General features: G+C 39.5%; 1 protein-coding gene across 1 annotated transcript in view; it reads right to left on the bottom strand.

Moving 5' to 3' along the window:
* Window positions 1-18,171, bottom strand: part of MSN (moesin) — a 98,662-nt gene that overhangs the window by 26,389 nt on the left and 54,102 nt on the right. Inside the window, exons 2-3 of the mRNA XM_056130146.1 lie at window positions 9,462-9,545; window positions 4,538-4,633 (exon numbers count right to left, since the gene is read on the bottom strand). Coding sequence (XP_055986121.1) covers window positions 4,538-4,633; window positions 9,462-9,545 — 180 coding nt within the window. The remainder of the gene's footprint in view (window positions 1-4,537; window positions 4,634-9,461; window positions 9,546-18,171) is intronic.

Consider the following 18,171-nt stretch of genomic DNA (forward strand, 5'->3'; position numbering starts at 1 on the left):
TTGATATTAATGGGTCTATTCGGGTATTCCAAATCTTCTTGGTTAAATCTTGGGAGATTATAGGAATCCAGGAATTTATCCATTTCTTCTAGGTTCTCTTGTTTCATGGCATACAGACTCTCAAAGCAGTCTCTGATGATATTTTAACTCACTTTCTTTGTGACTCTTGCTAGTGGTATATCAATATTGTTTATTTTCTCAAAGAACCAGCTCTTGAATTCATTGACCTTTGGGATTATTTTTTTGGGATTCCATATGAACTGACTTTTTTTTCTGTCATTAGGAGATATATGGCTGTATTTTGTTTTATTTATTTATTTATTTATTTTTATTAGTGAAACACCATGAGGTACAGTTATAGACTTACAAATTTTTGTGCTTCGGTTTCAGTTGTACAATGATCAAGTAACCATCCCTCCACCAGCGCCCATCATCCACCACCATAGGTCCCAGAATCCCTCCCACCCCCATCCCCCCAACCTATCCTGCCTCTGTGGCAGGACATTACCTTTTGTTTTCTCTCTCTCCTTTTGAGTCCTGTGATTTGCAAGAGAGGCATTGAGTGGCAATCATGTTTGGTCTATAGTCTACTTTCAGCATGCTTCTCCCACCCTGGGAGGATCCTCCCAATACCCTTTATTTGGTGCTCTCTTCTCTATCTGAGCTTCCTTTTCCCCTAGCACGTGTGGCTGGCCTCCAAGTCATGGAGAAAAATTCCTGGTACTAATCTCGGCCACTCCTGGGTGTTAGTCTCCCATTTTGTTGCTTTATGTTCCCCAGATGAATGCAATCTTTCTGTGTCTATCCCGCTCTTTCTGACTCATTTTGCTTAACATGATACTTTCCATGTAGTACCACTTGTATGTGAATTTCATGACTTCATCTTGTCTAACAGCTACATAGTACTCCATTGTGTAAATGTACCAAAGTTTCTTTAAATAGTCATCTGTTCTCGGGAACTCGGGTTTTTTTTTTCCAGATTCTGGCTATTGTAAACAGTGCTTCAATGAACAAACAAGTGCAGATGTCACTTCGAGTATACTTTTTTGCCTCTCTGGGATATATTCCTAGGAGTGGTATTGCTGGGTCAAATGGGAGATAAAATTGTAATTTTTTGAGAATCGTCCATATTGTTTTCCAAAAGGGTTGGACCAGTCGACATTCCCACAAGCAGTGAAGGAGGGTCCCTTTCTTGCCACATCCACGCCAGCATCGGTTGCTTTTGTTCTTTTGGATGTGGGCCAGTCTCTGTGGTGTGAAAGGATATCTCATTGTTGTTTTTATCTGCATCTCCCTGATGATTAGTGATATAGAGCATTTTCTCCTGTGCCTTTTAGCCATTTGGAGTCAACGGTCCAAATTCACCAATTAAGAGACACAGAGTGGCAAAATGGATTCAGAGACAGAACCTAACATTCTGCTGCCTACAAGAAACTCATCTCAACAGCCAGAGCAAACACAGACTCAAAGTCAAAGGATGGAACACAATCCTGCAAGCAAACAGCTCCCTCAAAAAAGCTGGGGTGGCCATACTAGTATCCAACAAAATTAATTTCACGTTGAAAAAGATTAGAAAGGACAGCAAAGGCTATTTTCTCTTCATCAAGTGATACGTACAACAGGAAGAAATCACACTCTTAAATGTATATACACTTAATGAGGAAACAGCTAAATATTTAAAACAGCTGCTAACAGATTTTAAGGAGGACATTGGTAGCAACACAATAGTAGCTGGAGATTTCAACATCGCCTTATCACCTCTGGATAGATCAACAGGAACAAAACTCAGCAAGGAAACATTGGCTTTGAAAGAAGAAATAGAAGAGAAAGGGCTTATAGACCTATACAGGGCTTTACACCTCCAAAAGAAAGAATACACATTCTTCTTCAGTGCACATGGAACATTTTCCAAAATAGAACATGTCCTAGGCCACTGAACTGACTCTTAATGGTTACAATTTGTCCAACAAAAATCTCCAGTGTTTGGAAAAGCAAGAAAGCAGGGAATCAATCTTCTACACATAATCAAGGAAACAAACCACAGGGCAGCATAGAGATCTACAAGGAGAAAGTGAGCCAGTTTGAGGGTACCAAGAATGAAGGACTGCAATGGTCCTGCAGAGCTGCTGCTTGGGAGTAAAGAGTATATAATCATTACCTAAGTTGGCGATTCACTTGGAAATGAAGAAACATGAAAGCATCTGCATGGGGTTCAGGCATCAATTGATAACTAGGGCCTGAGACAAAATAAGATTATGAAACCTTCAAGACTTTTTCTAATTTAATTAGAGACTCTAACTCTTAACAAAAATCTCAAAACCCTTGAGATTGAAAAGAAAAGTAGTATCAGTCTCCTCCTGAATGGCTGTGATCTCCAACAAGTCTTAGTTGACTGAATATGTGGCTCAGTGGTAAAGTTTTACAGGTCACAAGTTGGATCCTCAGCCTTTCCTCATACCTCCCAGTGTGATCCTGGCAGCATTGCCATTATGACCCCTGCACCACAAAATATCTTCAATTTCCAATGAACATGAAAATCAAAGTTTCAGAGCACTGAACGTCACAATAACATCAACAGAGAAGATAGAGGAAAACAAAATAAAAAACCAAATCAAGTCTGAGTTCAAAATAAGCAGGGTTGTTTTTCCTTTGTACACTTGCCATTCTTTCTAATAGATATCAAAATGTAGACAGAGCAAACATTTTTTAAATTTTATTGAATCACCATGAGATAGTTACAAGCTTTCATGTTTGGGTTACAATCACACAATGATCAAACACCCATCTTTCCTCCAGTGCACATTCCCTACCACCAATATCCCCGTTGTAGCCCCCCCCTTCCCCCCCTCCACCTCCATGGCAGATGATATTCCCCATACTCTCTCTGTCTACTTTTGGGCATTATGATTTGCAATGCAGATACTCAGAGGTTATCATATTTGGTCCATTATCTACTTTCAGCACACATATCCCATCCAGACCGGTTCATCAAGCCATCATTTTCTTAGTGATCCCTTCTCTATTCCAGCTGCCTTCTCCCCTTTGCTCATGAGGCAGGCTTCTAGCTATGGAGCAATCTTCCTGTCCCATGTATCTACTATCCTTTGGTGTCAGCCTCATGTTATGTTATTTTATACTTCACAAATAACTGCAGTCCTTCTATGTCTGTCCCTCTCTTTCTGACTCATTTCACTTAGCATGATACTTTCCATGTCTATCCATTTATAAACAAAGTTCATGACTTCATCTCTCCTGACAGCTGCATAGTATTCCATTGTGTAGATGTACCAAAGTTTCCTTAAACAGTCATCTGTTCTAGGGCACTTGGGTTGTTTCCAGATTTTGGCTGTTGTGAACAGTGCTGCAATGAACATATAGGTACAAATGTCATTTCTACTGTGCTTTTTTGCATCCTCGGGATATATTCCCAGAAGTGGTATTGTGGGGTCATATGGAAGCTCAATTTCTAGTTTTTGAAGGACTGTCCATAATTTTTTCCAGAAAGGCTGGACTAGTGGGCATTCCCATCAACAATGAAAGAGTGTCCCTTTTCCCCCACATCCACGCCAGCACTGGTTGCTTTTTGTTCTTTTGAATGTGTGCCATTTGACAGAGCAAACTTTGTCTTTGCTGAATGCTTTGCCCTTAATCTGATCTTGTGATAAACTGACAGGCCAATGAAAAATAATACCATATGCATCTTGAGTTTCCCATCTAGTACGGGTGAACCCCCTCAGTCAAATCTAGTAAAAGAATGAATCCCATAAGACTCCCATATGACATTATGAACCTACTGCTTGGTATTTACCCCCAACACACAAAAACATTCATTCATTTGAATAAATATATGCACACCTCTGTTCATTGCAGCACGTAGTAAAATAGTCAGGGGATGGAAACAACCAAGGTGCCCAATGAGAGAAGAGTGAAAAATGAACCTGTATTGTATATACACAACAGAATACTATGCAGCCACAAGAAATTATGAAATCATGTAATTTTCTACAACTTGGTTAAACTGGAGGATCTTATGTTAATTGAAGTCAGAAAAACAAAGAGAAATACTGGATGTTCTTATTAATCTAGTTCATAGAATTAAATTGTCTAGGGATTGCAAGGTATCAAAGGTGGGAAAAGTATTGGTTCTAGTACACAGGAGCAAAAATGCCAAGGAATGAGCAGATGGAGGGGTGTACAATAAAAGGAAGCCTGGAAATAATATAGTGGCAAGGGCCAGAGGTCTTGGGCTCCTGTACAGTAGAGGTAAGATATCTGTATATAGCTAAACCACTAGATGCAACAGGACTAAAAATATAGGATCACAATTACAATAATTAATCTTTAAACTGTATCTGTCAAGAAATCAGGATATGTTATGGAAGGAAACTTGGGGTCACTGGTGGAGGGATGGGGTCAAGGGTAGTGGGATAAGAGCTAGAAATACTGTATGCCTGAAACCCTATAGTAAACAACTTTATAATCAGTGTTTAAATAAAGCTTTTATTAAGGAATCATTTTCAAACTTGAGTGATGTTACCTTCTTATTGAGTTTCAGCCAAGTGGAGAAACCCTTAGTGTCCTGGTACTGCAAACCAAAAAACCAAACTTCCCTTAGGCCAATAGTTTTCACCACCTGAAAAATAAAATACAAAATAGCCATTTATTGAAAGCCTATGCCATGTCAGATACAGAGGATAGAAAAATAGAGAAAAAATGGTTCTTGATCTTAAAGGTTTAAAGTGCCTAGGATCTGAAAAGGAAATAAACTGAGTAAACAGTAAGAAAGTTATTTTTTGGATGTGAGGGCGATCTGGCTGAGATATCTGTTACCCCATTGGTTGCCAGCATTGATTCGGCTGATTTGACTGGCTAGGCAGATGTCCCCTTCCTTCCTCACCACTCCATGCTCATCCCTCCCAAAGCTGCATGCTTGCTTGAAGAGGACGGCTTTCCCTGAATAGAGATGGACAGGTCTTCTGTCAAGGGTATACGAGTAGCTGCGCTCCCTTGCTAGAACCTCCAAACAGCTCTCAAGAAAGTCATCTTTCAGTATGTATCTGCACAAAGTACTTCTGCTAATAGAGGTATGAATCTGTTATCACTGTGTACTACCACACAGTGATAAATTTATATCCATTATCTTCTTTAATTTTCTAATGGTCCTATAATGTAAAAATTAAGCCCATTTTATAGATAACAAAAGTAAATTGCAGAGAATGAAAGAGCGATCAAAGTTAGTTTTGAGGTTATGTTTTTGTTTTTTGTGGGGTAGGGCACATCCAGTGGTACTCCACGGATCATGTGGTGCTGGTGTGGGAGATTGAAACTAAGGTTTCTTAACGAGCTACATGCACTCCAGTCCTCTGAGTCACATTCCTAGGCAAAGAAAACTTTTTAAAAGAACCCCTTATCTCATCAGAGATCTAATATGGGTTCAATTAACAACTCTAATGATTTTTAACAGGACTTCACATGAATGGTTCGTTTAGGTGTAATTGGCAGAAATAATTAAGTTCGAATAATCAATTCAGTCCCATGAGATAAAGAAACACATTGTAGATGCTGAGTAGGGTTAGAAGGGCCATAATACTAGACCATAAGTGTGAGCAGGACAGAAACAGAACTGGTTTCCTATACCACGTGCTCAGTTGAACAAGATTAAAGACATCCAAATTAAAAAGGATTGTGCTAGACCATGCAGTCAGCCCTGTACAGTTGAGGAATGAACTCTTTAGCCTCTTTATAAAACATTACCACATTATCTTATTTTCATTGCCTTATCAGAACCCAAGCACCTTAAGCTTTTTAAGATCAAGAATCATTTTGGCTCTACTTTTCTATTCTCTGTGTCTGACACAGCATAGGTATAATTAGAGGAAGTTTATGGAGCCAAGGAGTTTTGGGATGTATAGGATCTCTGAGAAGTTAGACAAAGTAATCTCTAAAGCAAATATCAAAACATCAATGTCAGAATCAGTAGGAAATTTAATTAAACTTTTGATTTTTGTTTTTGGACCACAGCTTGCAGTGTTCAGGGCTCACTTCTGGTGTTGCTTGTGAGATCATATGCAGTGATACATATCCAACCAGGTTGATTATGTGCAAGGCAGGTGTCTTTTGTTTTATTTTCTGCCCCAGTGGTAAATTTTAATCTGTTTGATAAATACCTCTTCTGTTATGATCACTGAAATATCACATGCCATACAAATTTGCAACATGCTTAGGCTCTAGGGCTTAGAGAGGGGAGCAACAACTCTCAGTTTCCACTGATGTCCCAAAATGAGGACACTGTTGAGGGAAGGAAACTAAGAGAATTCAAACTTAAAAAAATTAGAAAATAAATGATCCCTGAATTCCAGGTAAAATAAAATCACTTCAATTATATTCAAAGTCCTAAGTTTTATTAGTTAACTTTTGACCTCATTTCTAGGATCTGAAAGGAGACCACCCTGTGAATGTTTCCAGCTTTGCTTCCAAACAAAACCTCCACTGCACAGGAAAGAGAAAACTCATCCTCTAATAACATATACTATCTAGTTTTAGTTCCAGGAATAAGATCTAAGGCTCCAGTACCTACCATCCTTATTATTCCACCCTAACAAATATCTCCAATGCTGATCCTTTCTTAGCTCTCTTTAACTCTAAACAACCAATAACTCTCTTTAACTCTAAACAACCAACCCATCTTACCTGAACTGGCTTTTCTCAAAACTGCTATGCAATACATTATTAAGGAGCAGAAAATAATATGTGCATGAGGGAAGGATATGAAGATATATGTAGATGACAAGTCAGAATTTCTTTATAGACCAAGACTTAACCTAAATTATTTATACAAGTTATATTGTTACTCTGTAAATATCTACATTTTAATAACAAAATATAAAAAATTTATAAGTAAAACCAATGCTCCAAGATACTATACCACATTCATTCCACAGCTGTTTACCTCCTAGAAACTGCCACATATACCTAGAGCGACTGGAATTCAGTTTGTACAACAATAGCTTTTGTGGATCTTCAGTGACAAAATGCACACACCCAAAACAGACTGAACTGTAAGGTTCAAGAAGCATAAAGTAGTAAATATGGTTCCAGCAAAGGAAAATAATTTTATCTAAGAAAATTCTCACTAATAACCAGGAATATCTGAATGTAAAAAAGAGCCGCCTTTGTCTCTGTCATGTACAGAAGCCACCTATATCTGAGGTCTGTAGATAGAAGGGAAGGTCAGGTGATTTCAGAGTGCAGAAACTAGCATAGTGTCTTAAACATGGTGAGCAACCCTATATAGGGTCACATAATTGAATGTGGAGGTAATGAAAAATTGACAAGAGTAAAACAGCAACAACCAACACCTAATTTATAATCAAGTATGTAATGATCTGAGGTGTTCTGGTGGCACTCATCTGCACTGTATTTCTCAGATAAAAAGGTGTTATAAGTGGGAAAGTTTAATAAGTCCTGCTCCACAGCATAAAACATACTCATTTGAAGTTCTAAGTTTGAGGAACCAATTTTTCCTACACTCTGAATGGGTACAACAAAGGGGAAATTAGACGATAATTGATGAAAAGTAATGAGAAAATTGGAACCACTATATGTCTTTGTTCAAATACCAATACAGTTCCTAGCTATATGACCTTAAACAGGTCTTTTCCCCTCTAAGCCTCAGTTCTCCACTATAATATAGTAGTATACCATAATATTCTATTGTCACTGTCACTGTCACTGTGCTCCCATTGTTCATCAAATTGCTCGAGCGGGCCCAGTAACATCTTCATTGTGACAATTGTTACTGTGTTTGGCATATCAAATACGTCACCAGTAGCTTGCCAGGCTTTGCCGTGAGGGCGAGATACTCTCGGTAGCTTATCAGGCTCTCCAAGAAGGGTGGAGGAATCGAACTTGGGTCGGCCATGTTGGCTGCTTGCAAGGCAAACATCCTACCCACTGTCCTAATTGCAATGATAAATGTAAGTTAAATTATGAAGTAAAAATGAATACAAGAGAAGAAGTGGTTGCTGCCTTTGATGCAGAATACAAAAATCCTAAGAACATTTACTGAGCCAGAAAAACTTCCTGATTTCATGATTCCCTCTTCTGAATTCCTGGGGTAATTTTAAAATATATTAATGTAGCCCTTAATAACAATAACCAAAACATACCAATCATTTTACTTATTAAAAGATTAAATACAAACAAACAAACACTGTCCTCCTGTTGTTCATAGATTTGCTCGAGGGGCCCAGTAACAACTCCATTTTGAGACTTGTTTTTACTGTGTTTGGTGTATTGAATACGTCATGGGTAGCTTGCCAGGCTTTGTTGTGCAGGTGAGATAATCTCGGTATTTTGCCAGGCTCTCCGAGAGGGGCAGAGGAATCGAACCCAGCTCGGCCAGGCTGGTGGCAGGCAAGGCAAACGCCCTACCACACTATGACAGCAAAATTCTGTGAGATCAATGTAATTACCATTTTACTGAAGAAAGTAAAGTACTAAGAAGTTAAATAAGACATGCAGGGTCACACAATTCTATTTAATCGTAGTAAGATAGAATGTAACCCAAGAATACCACCAAATGCCATATTCTATATGCCATCCCTAAACACATCCCAAGCCTTAAAGATAGCTCTTTTTAAAGATAGCTCTTTCTTCTACATGGGTACATGTACCTGGCTTCAATAAGTAAAGAAGTCGATGTTTCATGATGTTAGAGATAGTGCTTGATAGGTAGAGAAAGTTTCTTTGAAACACATTATACCTTTAATCAATATTGAATAAGTCACTGAATAGACCTCAACCACCAATTTATTTCATTGCAAGGCAGGTGCTTTGTATTAATTTCTCAAGCACTGAAGTAATTTTCAATTTTTTAAAATTTTTATTTAATTAAAGGGTCATGATTTAAAATACTATTGATAGATGAGTCTTAAGCATATGATATTCCAACATCAATCCCACCAGCAAGGCCAAATTTCCTCCATCATGGTGTAGATCTCATGTTTTCAGTGATGTTGAGTCTGTGCTTTTGTTATATAGCTATACATATCTCCCACTTTACTGGTATAACTGGGGGCTCTGACCCTCCTCCTTCATTATTTTATTTTCTCAATTTTCCTTCCCCCATCAATTTCTTCACTCTCCTTCTGTCTTCCTATTTTGGGGGTCAAGTGTGATCCAGGCACACCCACTTTATTATGTTACATATAAAATGCCTAGCAGAGGCATATTCCACTAATGTTTCTAGTCTCCCATGTCCAGGACCAGAAAAGGGCTTAAATCAGGACCACATAAGATACAGACTGTCAAAGTTAAGCTTTCCTTCTTTTTACTATTAAGGCTGGGGTCAACATTTCTGTTGACCTACCTCTTGAGGAGCAAGTAAAGGAGATCTCCAAGAAAAGCTTTGTAATGCAAGCTATGGGGAGAAGGAGGAAAGGAAGAAATGAGTTGCTTACCTGGTCAAACAGCTGCTTGCCAGTAGTATTGGGCTGGATGGCAAACTCCAGCTCTGCATCCATGGTGGTCACACGCACATTGATCTAGAATGACATCAAAGGGGGCTAGTTAATTCTCTGATTCTGTGCTTGGCAGAACCTGGGGCCAGTGTCTCTGTTCAACCATAGAGGAAGGAACTATAATGTTAAAACATGACTTAGATATTATTACAGAATAGGTAGAATACTTAAAAAATCTAGTTATTATTCCCAGGCAGCTTATTAAGAATTAGAGGGAGAAAAGTCTCAGAAGAACAAAATTTACCAAGTTGCAAATAAATGCAAATAAGCTTATTATCAAATGGAAGTAACTGCTAACTATACTTCTTCCAGAATGCCATCCCCATCAATATTAGCAAAATTCAGTCCAAAGTATTCTCTCTGGAGATGCATCAAGATGGTAGCAGCACAGCAGCAAGTGGCAAAGCTGGTGGAGGGACAGCAGCTCTCATAGCTCTGAACAGCTAATGGGGTCATAAAATTTCTGCGTGAGTGAATGTGGGTGCCCCTTCACTATTCTGTCCCAGGGAGAGAGTCATTAAACGAAAATGGCCAGTCGCCCACCACAGAGCACCAACCTAAAGTGTGACTCATGAAGATGGTGGCAGCACAGACACCAGTGGGCAGAGCTACTGGAAAGCTTGGTGCTATGGGCAGGGGCAGAGTTTTAACGTGTTTGAACAGGGTTGTTTGGGTCCAACCCAGGACCATATGGGTCTTAGAGTAGAGGGGGCACCCCACGTTCTCACTAGGGGGCTCTGGATGTTTCCCACCAGTGGGGATGCCCCTGCCATATTGTGAAAGAAAAACTCCTTGAGCACTGTCTGGAGACCCAAGATGGGGGGGGGGGGGCGGTGTCTCCTGGTCAAACTCTGCTCGACTGGTGCCTGAAGTCCTCCCAGAGTGTCCAGGCCATGAACAGTAGCAGCCCTAGTACTAGTCCTGGTCCCTGCTGAGGCTTCTTCTGCCACTGCCTCTGGGGCCCAAGAGGTGCAGCACTGCCAGCAGGTTAACCTAGACCCACGAGGTAAGTGCATCAGCAACTGATGATGCCTTCAGGCTTCCTGATACCCCCAAATCACCTGTGGCTGGTCTTCAACAACTCAGGACCAAGTTTCCTGAGAAATTAAAATTCCAGAAGTCAGACATGTGGGATCCATGTCCACAAACCATCTCCAGCTGAGCCATACAAGTTTATTTATTGGCCATGCTTCAGAAACATAAAAATAAATCTCAAAAGACATAAAAAGCCTCAGTTAATTTTGGACCTCTGGAAGGCTGAACAGAATAGGGTAGATTGGAAGGGGGTGGATCAGCCCACTGCCCATCCAAACAGAGCTCTCTGTAGCCACTTGCTCCCACAATCCAAAATCACCTATGGCCAGACTCCACCATCTCAGGATGGACATCACCAAGATATTAGCACTGTAGCACTGTCTTCCCGTTGTTCATCAATTTGCTCAGTGGGCCCAGTAATGTCTCCATTGTGAGACTTTTGTTACTGTGTTTGGCATATCGAATATGTCACGGGTAGCTTGCCAGGCTTTGCCATGCAGGTGAGATACTCTCGGTAGCTTGCCGGGCTTTCTGAGAGGGGCGGAGGAGTCAAACCCTGCTCGGCCCTGGCCAGCTTTGTGCAAGGCAAACGCACTACTGCTGTGCTATTGCTCCAGCCCAACCAAGATACTAACCTGCTGAAAATTCAGGCATATGGATTTTGTGACAGAAATCTCCAGGCTTTCTCAGAGTTGGGATGGGCTACCTCCCCCCACACACTTCCCTATACTCATAGAAGCACCAGCAGTCACCCCCATGAACCAATTCCAGTGCCACCATGGAAGGTCTTCTACTGGCATTGCTTCAGAAACCCACAAATAAATATCAAAAGAGAACCATAGCCACAGTTAATCTCAAACCCATAATGCACAAAGGAGAAAGAGAAAGAAAGGAGAAATATGCCTGGCGTAGTGCCAGGCAGGGTGGGGGTTGTGGAGAATCGTGGTGGGAGGAAAACTGGGACATTGGTAGTGGTAGTGGTAGTGGACATTTGTACACTGATGAAGGGATGGGTGCTGTAACATTGTATGACTGAAACCCAATCGAGAATAGTTTTGTGATATTCTAACAGTAATTCAATAACTAAATATTAGTAATTCTATAACAAAACAAATAAATAACAAAAAAACCCAAGATGCAAAGTGTTATTGTCTCCACCAAAGTATTATTCTCTCCACCAAAGTATTATTCTCTCCACCTCTTACTTATATAAAGCCCTAATTATCTATAGTTTGTACAGAGGTAGGCTAAGGGAAAGATAAAGATACAACCATATATCTGTGGTTTGTGCAAAGGTTAAGGAAAGGTAAATAACACTAAGTTGTGTATCCAGCACTGTAACCAATAACCAACTCAGTATAAAACCTTGGATAGTCTTATCCTTTCCTGGATCTTAGCTCTCCTGTTTGTGGGAGGGCAGTAATGAGGGTGAAGAGGCAATTCAATTCCAAGGATGATTACAGTGCTTAAGTCTGTACTTTTATATCTTCCTTGCATTGCTAACACTTCTTGTATTTATGTTTCATTAGTCTCTCTGGGCACAAGGAGAAGAGATAGGTGTGGGTAGCACAGAGGTGCTACCCAAAGCTGATTGATTGAACAGAGGGAAATGAGGCAGGTATAGGCCTAGATGAAAATAGCACATCACCACATACAGCATTTCAGTTACTTTCTCTGCCTTTATAAATAGATAGTTTAACCCAGGACAATGGCAGCTAAAATGTCATCATTACAGATTTATTCTTTTGGCTGCAAACATGTTAATGATAATAGAAATAAACATCAGCTTTTATGTATGGAGACATAGTGTGCACTAGATGCTTCAAATACACTGCCCCAGTTAATATCATCTATTTTCCTGTGAGGTAGAAAATACTATCTCCATACTGGAGACAAAGAAGTGATAATTGTCTAAAGTCACCTCACTAGTAAGTGGGAAGATAGAATTTGAATTCAAATCTAAATCTCACAACTTAAACCAAGTGGTAAATAACCCTCTCTTACATCAAACTGTAAAATATCTACCATTAGGGAGACAGAGATTAATACAGTTTGACCCCCAGCACTCCATATTGTTCCCCAAATCCCATCAACAGTCATTCCTGTGCAGAGTCAGATGTAAGCCATGAACAGCCTGAGTACCACCAGTTGTCTCCCCCAGAACACATTTATCTCCCATTAAAACAAATAAAAGATTACTTTTTTAAAAAATTGCCAAATCTCATCATTTTTTAATTTTTGTTGAGTCTTTGTTTTGGATATATGGGAACACGTGGAGGGAAGCTGATACTGGTGGTGGGACTGGTGTTGAAATATTATATGCCTAAATCTGAAATATAAATAACCTTGTAAATAACAGTTCTTTAATAAAATTATTTTTTAAATTGCAAGGGAGAAAAAATTTGCTAGACATTTTGTTTATGTAATCTATATGGCACAGTCACAAGACAGTTTGTTATATGATCATATGAAACATTTGTGGAGACTACCTCATGCCCATGAAAAATACTTCAATAATATTAAATGAAGAAAAGTAAGCAACAAAATTGATGAACTCAATATGTAAAAAGTATATACAGAGAAATGACTAGAATCAGGCCCAAGTGTTAATCAAGCTTCATTTTTGGGAATCAATGCTTTCTTCCTTTATTAAGCAAAGACACCTAACATATATTTCTATATTTTGTAGGATGTTCACATAATACTTACGGGGGGACTTAAGGGCTTAAAATAGAATTTCAAAGATGCAAATCCCCATGGAATGATTTAAATACTAAATCTTACCTTCATTTTACACCTCTGGTTCTTCCCTTAGCACAGCAATCAGTTATCAGGAAAAAGGGATTCAGTAGCCATCTTGCCAGTTAAACATTATAACAAGAATTGGGCCTGGGAACAATTTTGTAAATAAATATCACCAGAGAACCAGAGAGGAAATCTATTTCAGGGTTGACAATAGAACAGGAAAGGCCCTGAAGACAGGAACCAGTAAGGCAAGTATCCCAGTGGGAGACAATGAATGCACAAGGTTAACTACTTTAAGGTACCTTGTGTTTCCTGCCAATATAGTGACCTCCATGGAAAGAACAGCCATTAGATAGGGAGAACGAGATTCAATAGGCTAAAACAGCTAGCCTGAACATCGAGCCTTATAACAATTTTGATTTGAGCTGGAGAGACTTCAAAACATGACGGAAGTGATAAGTAAGAATAAAAGAGTGGATCTTTGACTTCATTTTTCACTTCAAAGGTTTTGTCTTTGAGTTAGTCATCAAAATACCCAAGAATCAGTGGATACTCACTAGATGTTAGTTAAAATGAGATACAGCAATGTATACATATTCACAAGTCAGGATATTATACATCTTAACCTTTACTGTCATGTACCCTTCTGAGCAATCTGATGAAATCTATGAACACCTTCTTAGAATACTTGAGAATTCATAAAGTAGATACAAATAAATCAATTATGTTGAAATAGTTAACAAATTTAATAATGCAGGAAGAATCTTCTGCCCCCACATCAGGCTGTCTTCACCGGGGTACCTTGGAGGGGGGCAGGTAGAGTTTTGCTCCCTGCCCCAAGCAGAACCCCGGCAGTATAAAACCTCCAGAACCCAGCCGCAGCCATGCTCAAGGCCACTCTCCACACGCTCAGATGAGCCCCACCCATGAAGGAACTGGCAAAGAAACTCAGGTATGCGGGACCCGTAGCTGAGATCTCCAAGCCTGCTCAGATTGAGACTGGGCCTCCTCCACCCAGATCCCCAGTTTTCCAGTAGCTTGGCAGTCACACTCATAAATTTCCTCCTTTCCCCCACCTCCGGCGCCATGTAATCTCATTAATGGCAAAGATCAAGAGACTATAAAATAAAGCTCCAAGAAGAGAGCAACACATTATTTCCTGGAGCATGTGGCCGCATTCACGGCTACATGACCTCTTATACTCTAGCGCACTGATGTACTTAAAGTAGCACACGTGTGTTTGATTTTAAAATACTTGCTTGTATTCTCTTATATACTGGCTTAAATGGCCCCAGAATGAAATACAACAACCTTTACACAATTCCCTCTTTTTTGTTGTTGTTTAACACTTTTTATTTATTTAATTTTTTTATTATTGAAACACCATTGTAGACTTACAAACTTTCGTGCTTGGGTTTCAGTTATACAATGATTGAATAACCCTCCACCAGTGCCCATTCTCCACCACCAATGATCCTGGTAGCCCTCTCACCCCCACACCCCTGCTATAAGATCTGTTATTCTCCTGCAGATTAATATGGGACAGCATTATGTAAGAAATGAGGTAGGACCAGACTGACAGCCACACAGGGGTCACCTTGATGCTCACACGAAGGGGGTACCCACTACCCTCCTTTTAGTTAGTCCTTTGTAATAACAATGAGAAGGGGATGGTTTAGTTTAGGAGGTAATATATGTGAAAATAAAGCCTCCGACGCCTTTGGAAAGTTTTCAAACAGCTTCTCAGCTTAGTAAGAGTGAGAGAATGAGCTTGTGTGTGGTAGCATTGAAAAATGCGGTCTCCAGAAGTGAACTAAATTTCTGCCTAAACCTATCCCTAAGGATCTTTACACAAATTGAGATTAAAGACTGAGAACATAAGGGTGTTAAGAACAAAAAGACAGTGTTGGTATCACAGTGAAGAGCATGCAAGAAGAAGTTACCCTTTAACATATTCTACCCCTCACACTGCAAAGAAAAAAAATCCTGTCTTATTTTCTGAAGACAGACACTCCCATGCTTCACTGGACTATCCTAGAGGTCTTGTATTCAAAGACTTCAACAAAAAATATCTTTATCTCTCCTATATTCACAGTTGGTCAGCCAAGAAACAAAAATAATCACCTCAGATGTTATTTCTACCTTGGCTGCAGCAATTGAGGTACTTATATTTCTGAATCTAAGAAGCTTCAAATAAAGAAATTTATTTCACTAGGGTCAGAGACTACAAGGTAAGCAGTAATCATATCACAGTGAGATCAGTAGAGTGTGTCTCTTCACCTGCACCATATCACTGAACTACAAGATGCTCTTTCTTAGAAAAGTATTTTGGCGATACAGAAGAGAAACCAGAGAAATGAGTATAAAAATCACAAATAATTTCCCTGAAGCACTGACCTCTAAATCAAAGGGAATTGGCATTGTGAATCCCACTTCAATAATGAGGAAACCAAAGTCATAGAAGTAGGGTACAAAATGATAAAAATGAACACCCACAGAAACTGGAGAGATATTACAGTGAGTAGGGAGCTTGCTTTGCACATGACCAACCATGGTTCAGCCCAAGCATGCCAGGAGTAATTTCTGAGTGAAGAACCAAGAGTAAATCCTGAGCATTTCCCCAAACAAAACAAACAAAAAAGTGAACACTTATAGTTCACTTAATATCACAAAAGCCACATTTAGTCAGCCAGCAAACAGTAAAAACAAGTTTTCTGTACATTCCCAGAGCTTCATAAACAAATTCATCCACCCTTCATGCCGTGTTCATTTCACTCGTCATCATACATCATTGTAGCAACTATTTTGGTTAGGGTCCAAACACTCTTGAATAAGAAGCAAGGACACTTTTTTCATGTGCTTTTTGGCCCATTTGGATTTCTTCTTTGAGAAAGTTTCTCTTCATTTCATTGCCCCATTTTATGATGGAGTTGGATGTTTTCTTCATGTAGACTTCAACCACTGGCTTGTGTATCCTTGATATTAACCCCTTTATTGGAGGAGTATTGGTTAAGTATCCTTTCTCATTCTGTAGGCTGTCTTTGTATTTTGGTCACTGTTTCTCTTGAGGTGCAGATCAAAAAAGTACAGTAGAAATGACATCTGTACTTGTATGTTTATTGCAGCACTATTTAAAATAGCCAGAATCTGGGAAAAACGCAAGTGCCGGAGAACAGATGGCTGGTTAAAGAAACTGGTATATCAACACATTGGAATACTATGCAGCTGTTAGAAAAGATGAAACCATGAAATTTGCATAGGCGTGGATCAACATGGAGAGTATCATGTTAAGCAAAGTAAGTAAGAAAGAGTGGGACAGACACAGAATGACTGCACCCATTTGATAAATATAAAGTAACATAATAGGAGAATAACACCTAAGGATAGTAGAGATAAGGGCCAGGAGGATCGCCCCATGGCTTCAAAGCCAATCTCATGTGCTGGGGGAAAAGACAGGTAGGCTGGAGAAGAGACCACTAAGCTGGAGGGATCGCTTGAAATGATAAATGCGTGCTGAAAGTAAACTATGGACCTAACATGATGGCTGCTTAGTGCCTATACTGCAAATCATAACACCCAAAAGCAGAGAGAGAGAGAAAGAGAGAATATATCTGCAAAAGAGGCAGAGGATGAGAAGGGGTGGGGGTGGTTGTAAGGACAATGGGAAGATTAGTGGTGGAGAATGGGCACCAGTGGAGAGATGGGTACTTGAACATTGTTTGATTAAAACATAATCACGAAAATTTGTAAGTCTGTAACTGTATCTCACAGTGATTCATTAATTTTTTAAAAAAATTTTTAAAAAAGAAGCAAGGACAGACACATCTCCTAAGTACTGCTTCCTTGAAAAGTCCCCTCACCTGAGCAGGGCTTATGAGTCAGTCAGCTGGATCTGAGCTCAATGACCTCAACACCCTTGATGTCTGCCACCTTCCAATTCTCCCTAAGGGCCCACCTTCTCTGGTCTTTTAGTGGAGCTGCTGGGATAGAGAAAGTAAATATAAATGAGGGAGGATATTGGTAAGGTGAACCCTCACCAAGCAACTCCAGAAATTCAGTTTGTTCCCTGGAGAGAAATTAGTCATCATTAACATTAGCAAACTTCTTATTGCCATTACGAAAGTGTTGGCACTATTCCGTGCTATTAGAAGTCAGATTATGGTAATCTTGCCAGGTTCTGATCTATCATGCCTCATGGAATGACAGTACTGTCTCAACAAGCTATTATCCATAATAAAAAAATAAGAATTGTTTTGAATCTCTATCGCAGGAAAAGATTTAACTTCATCCCCTTTCCTACTCCCCTTCCTTGAATGTCTAACTCACTTTCCCAAAATTCGGCCTCTTTCTTGTTTACTTAGAAGTGGTATCTGGTACAATTATCTGTTCATTCTTCTTTCTATATATTTCCAACTCTTAACCCAAGATCACAAGACTTACTTGGAGTTAAACCTCCCTATATTTTAGTCTTTTCCCATTTTTTTTCCAATCCCAACTCTATCACCAGTTTCATCATCTACCCATCTGTAACCCAAGTTCCTGTTTCAGTCAACCGCCCACCTCCTTAACAAGCACATTTAAGAACGACTTAATGTAGCTAACAAGCACATTAAGTAGTTAGTTTAAACTAACTAAAATACTTAGTTTAAGCAAATGAAGTAGTTCCATATATACAGTAAGAGAAAGGAAGACCATATCCACACTCATTCACCCCCAAATTTGTCAGCATTTACGTTTTATTCCAATTGCTACCTACCAAAAGATCCCTAAGAAGCATTTTAACCTGGATAAAAGAGAATATTGAAGACTGGATGATACTTCCAGATTGGGGGAAATAACCATAAACATAAACAACCTTCATTATCAATAA

Source organism: Sorex fumeus, unplaced genomic scaffold (assembly GCF_029834395.1).
Source record: "Sorex fumeus unplaced genomic scaffold, SorFum_2.1 ptg000073l, whole genome shotgun sequence".
NCBI lineage: Eukaryota > Metazoa > Chordata > Mammalia > Eulipotyphla > Soricidae > Sorex > Sorex fumeus.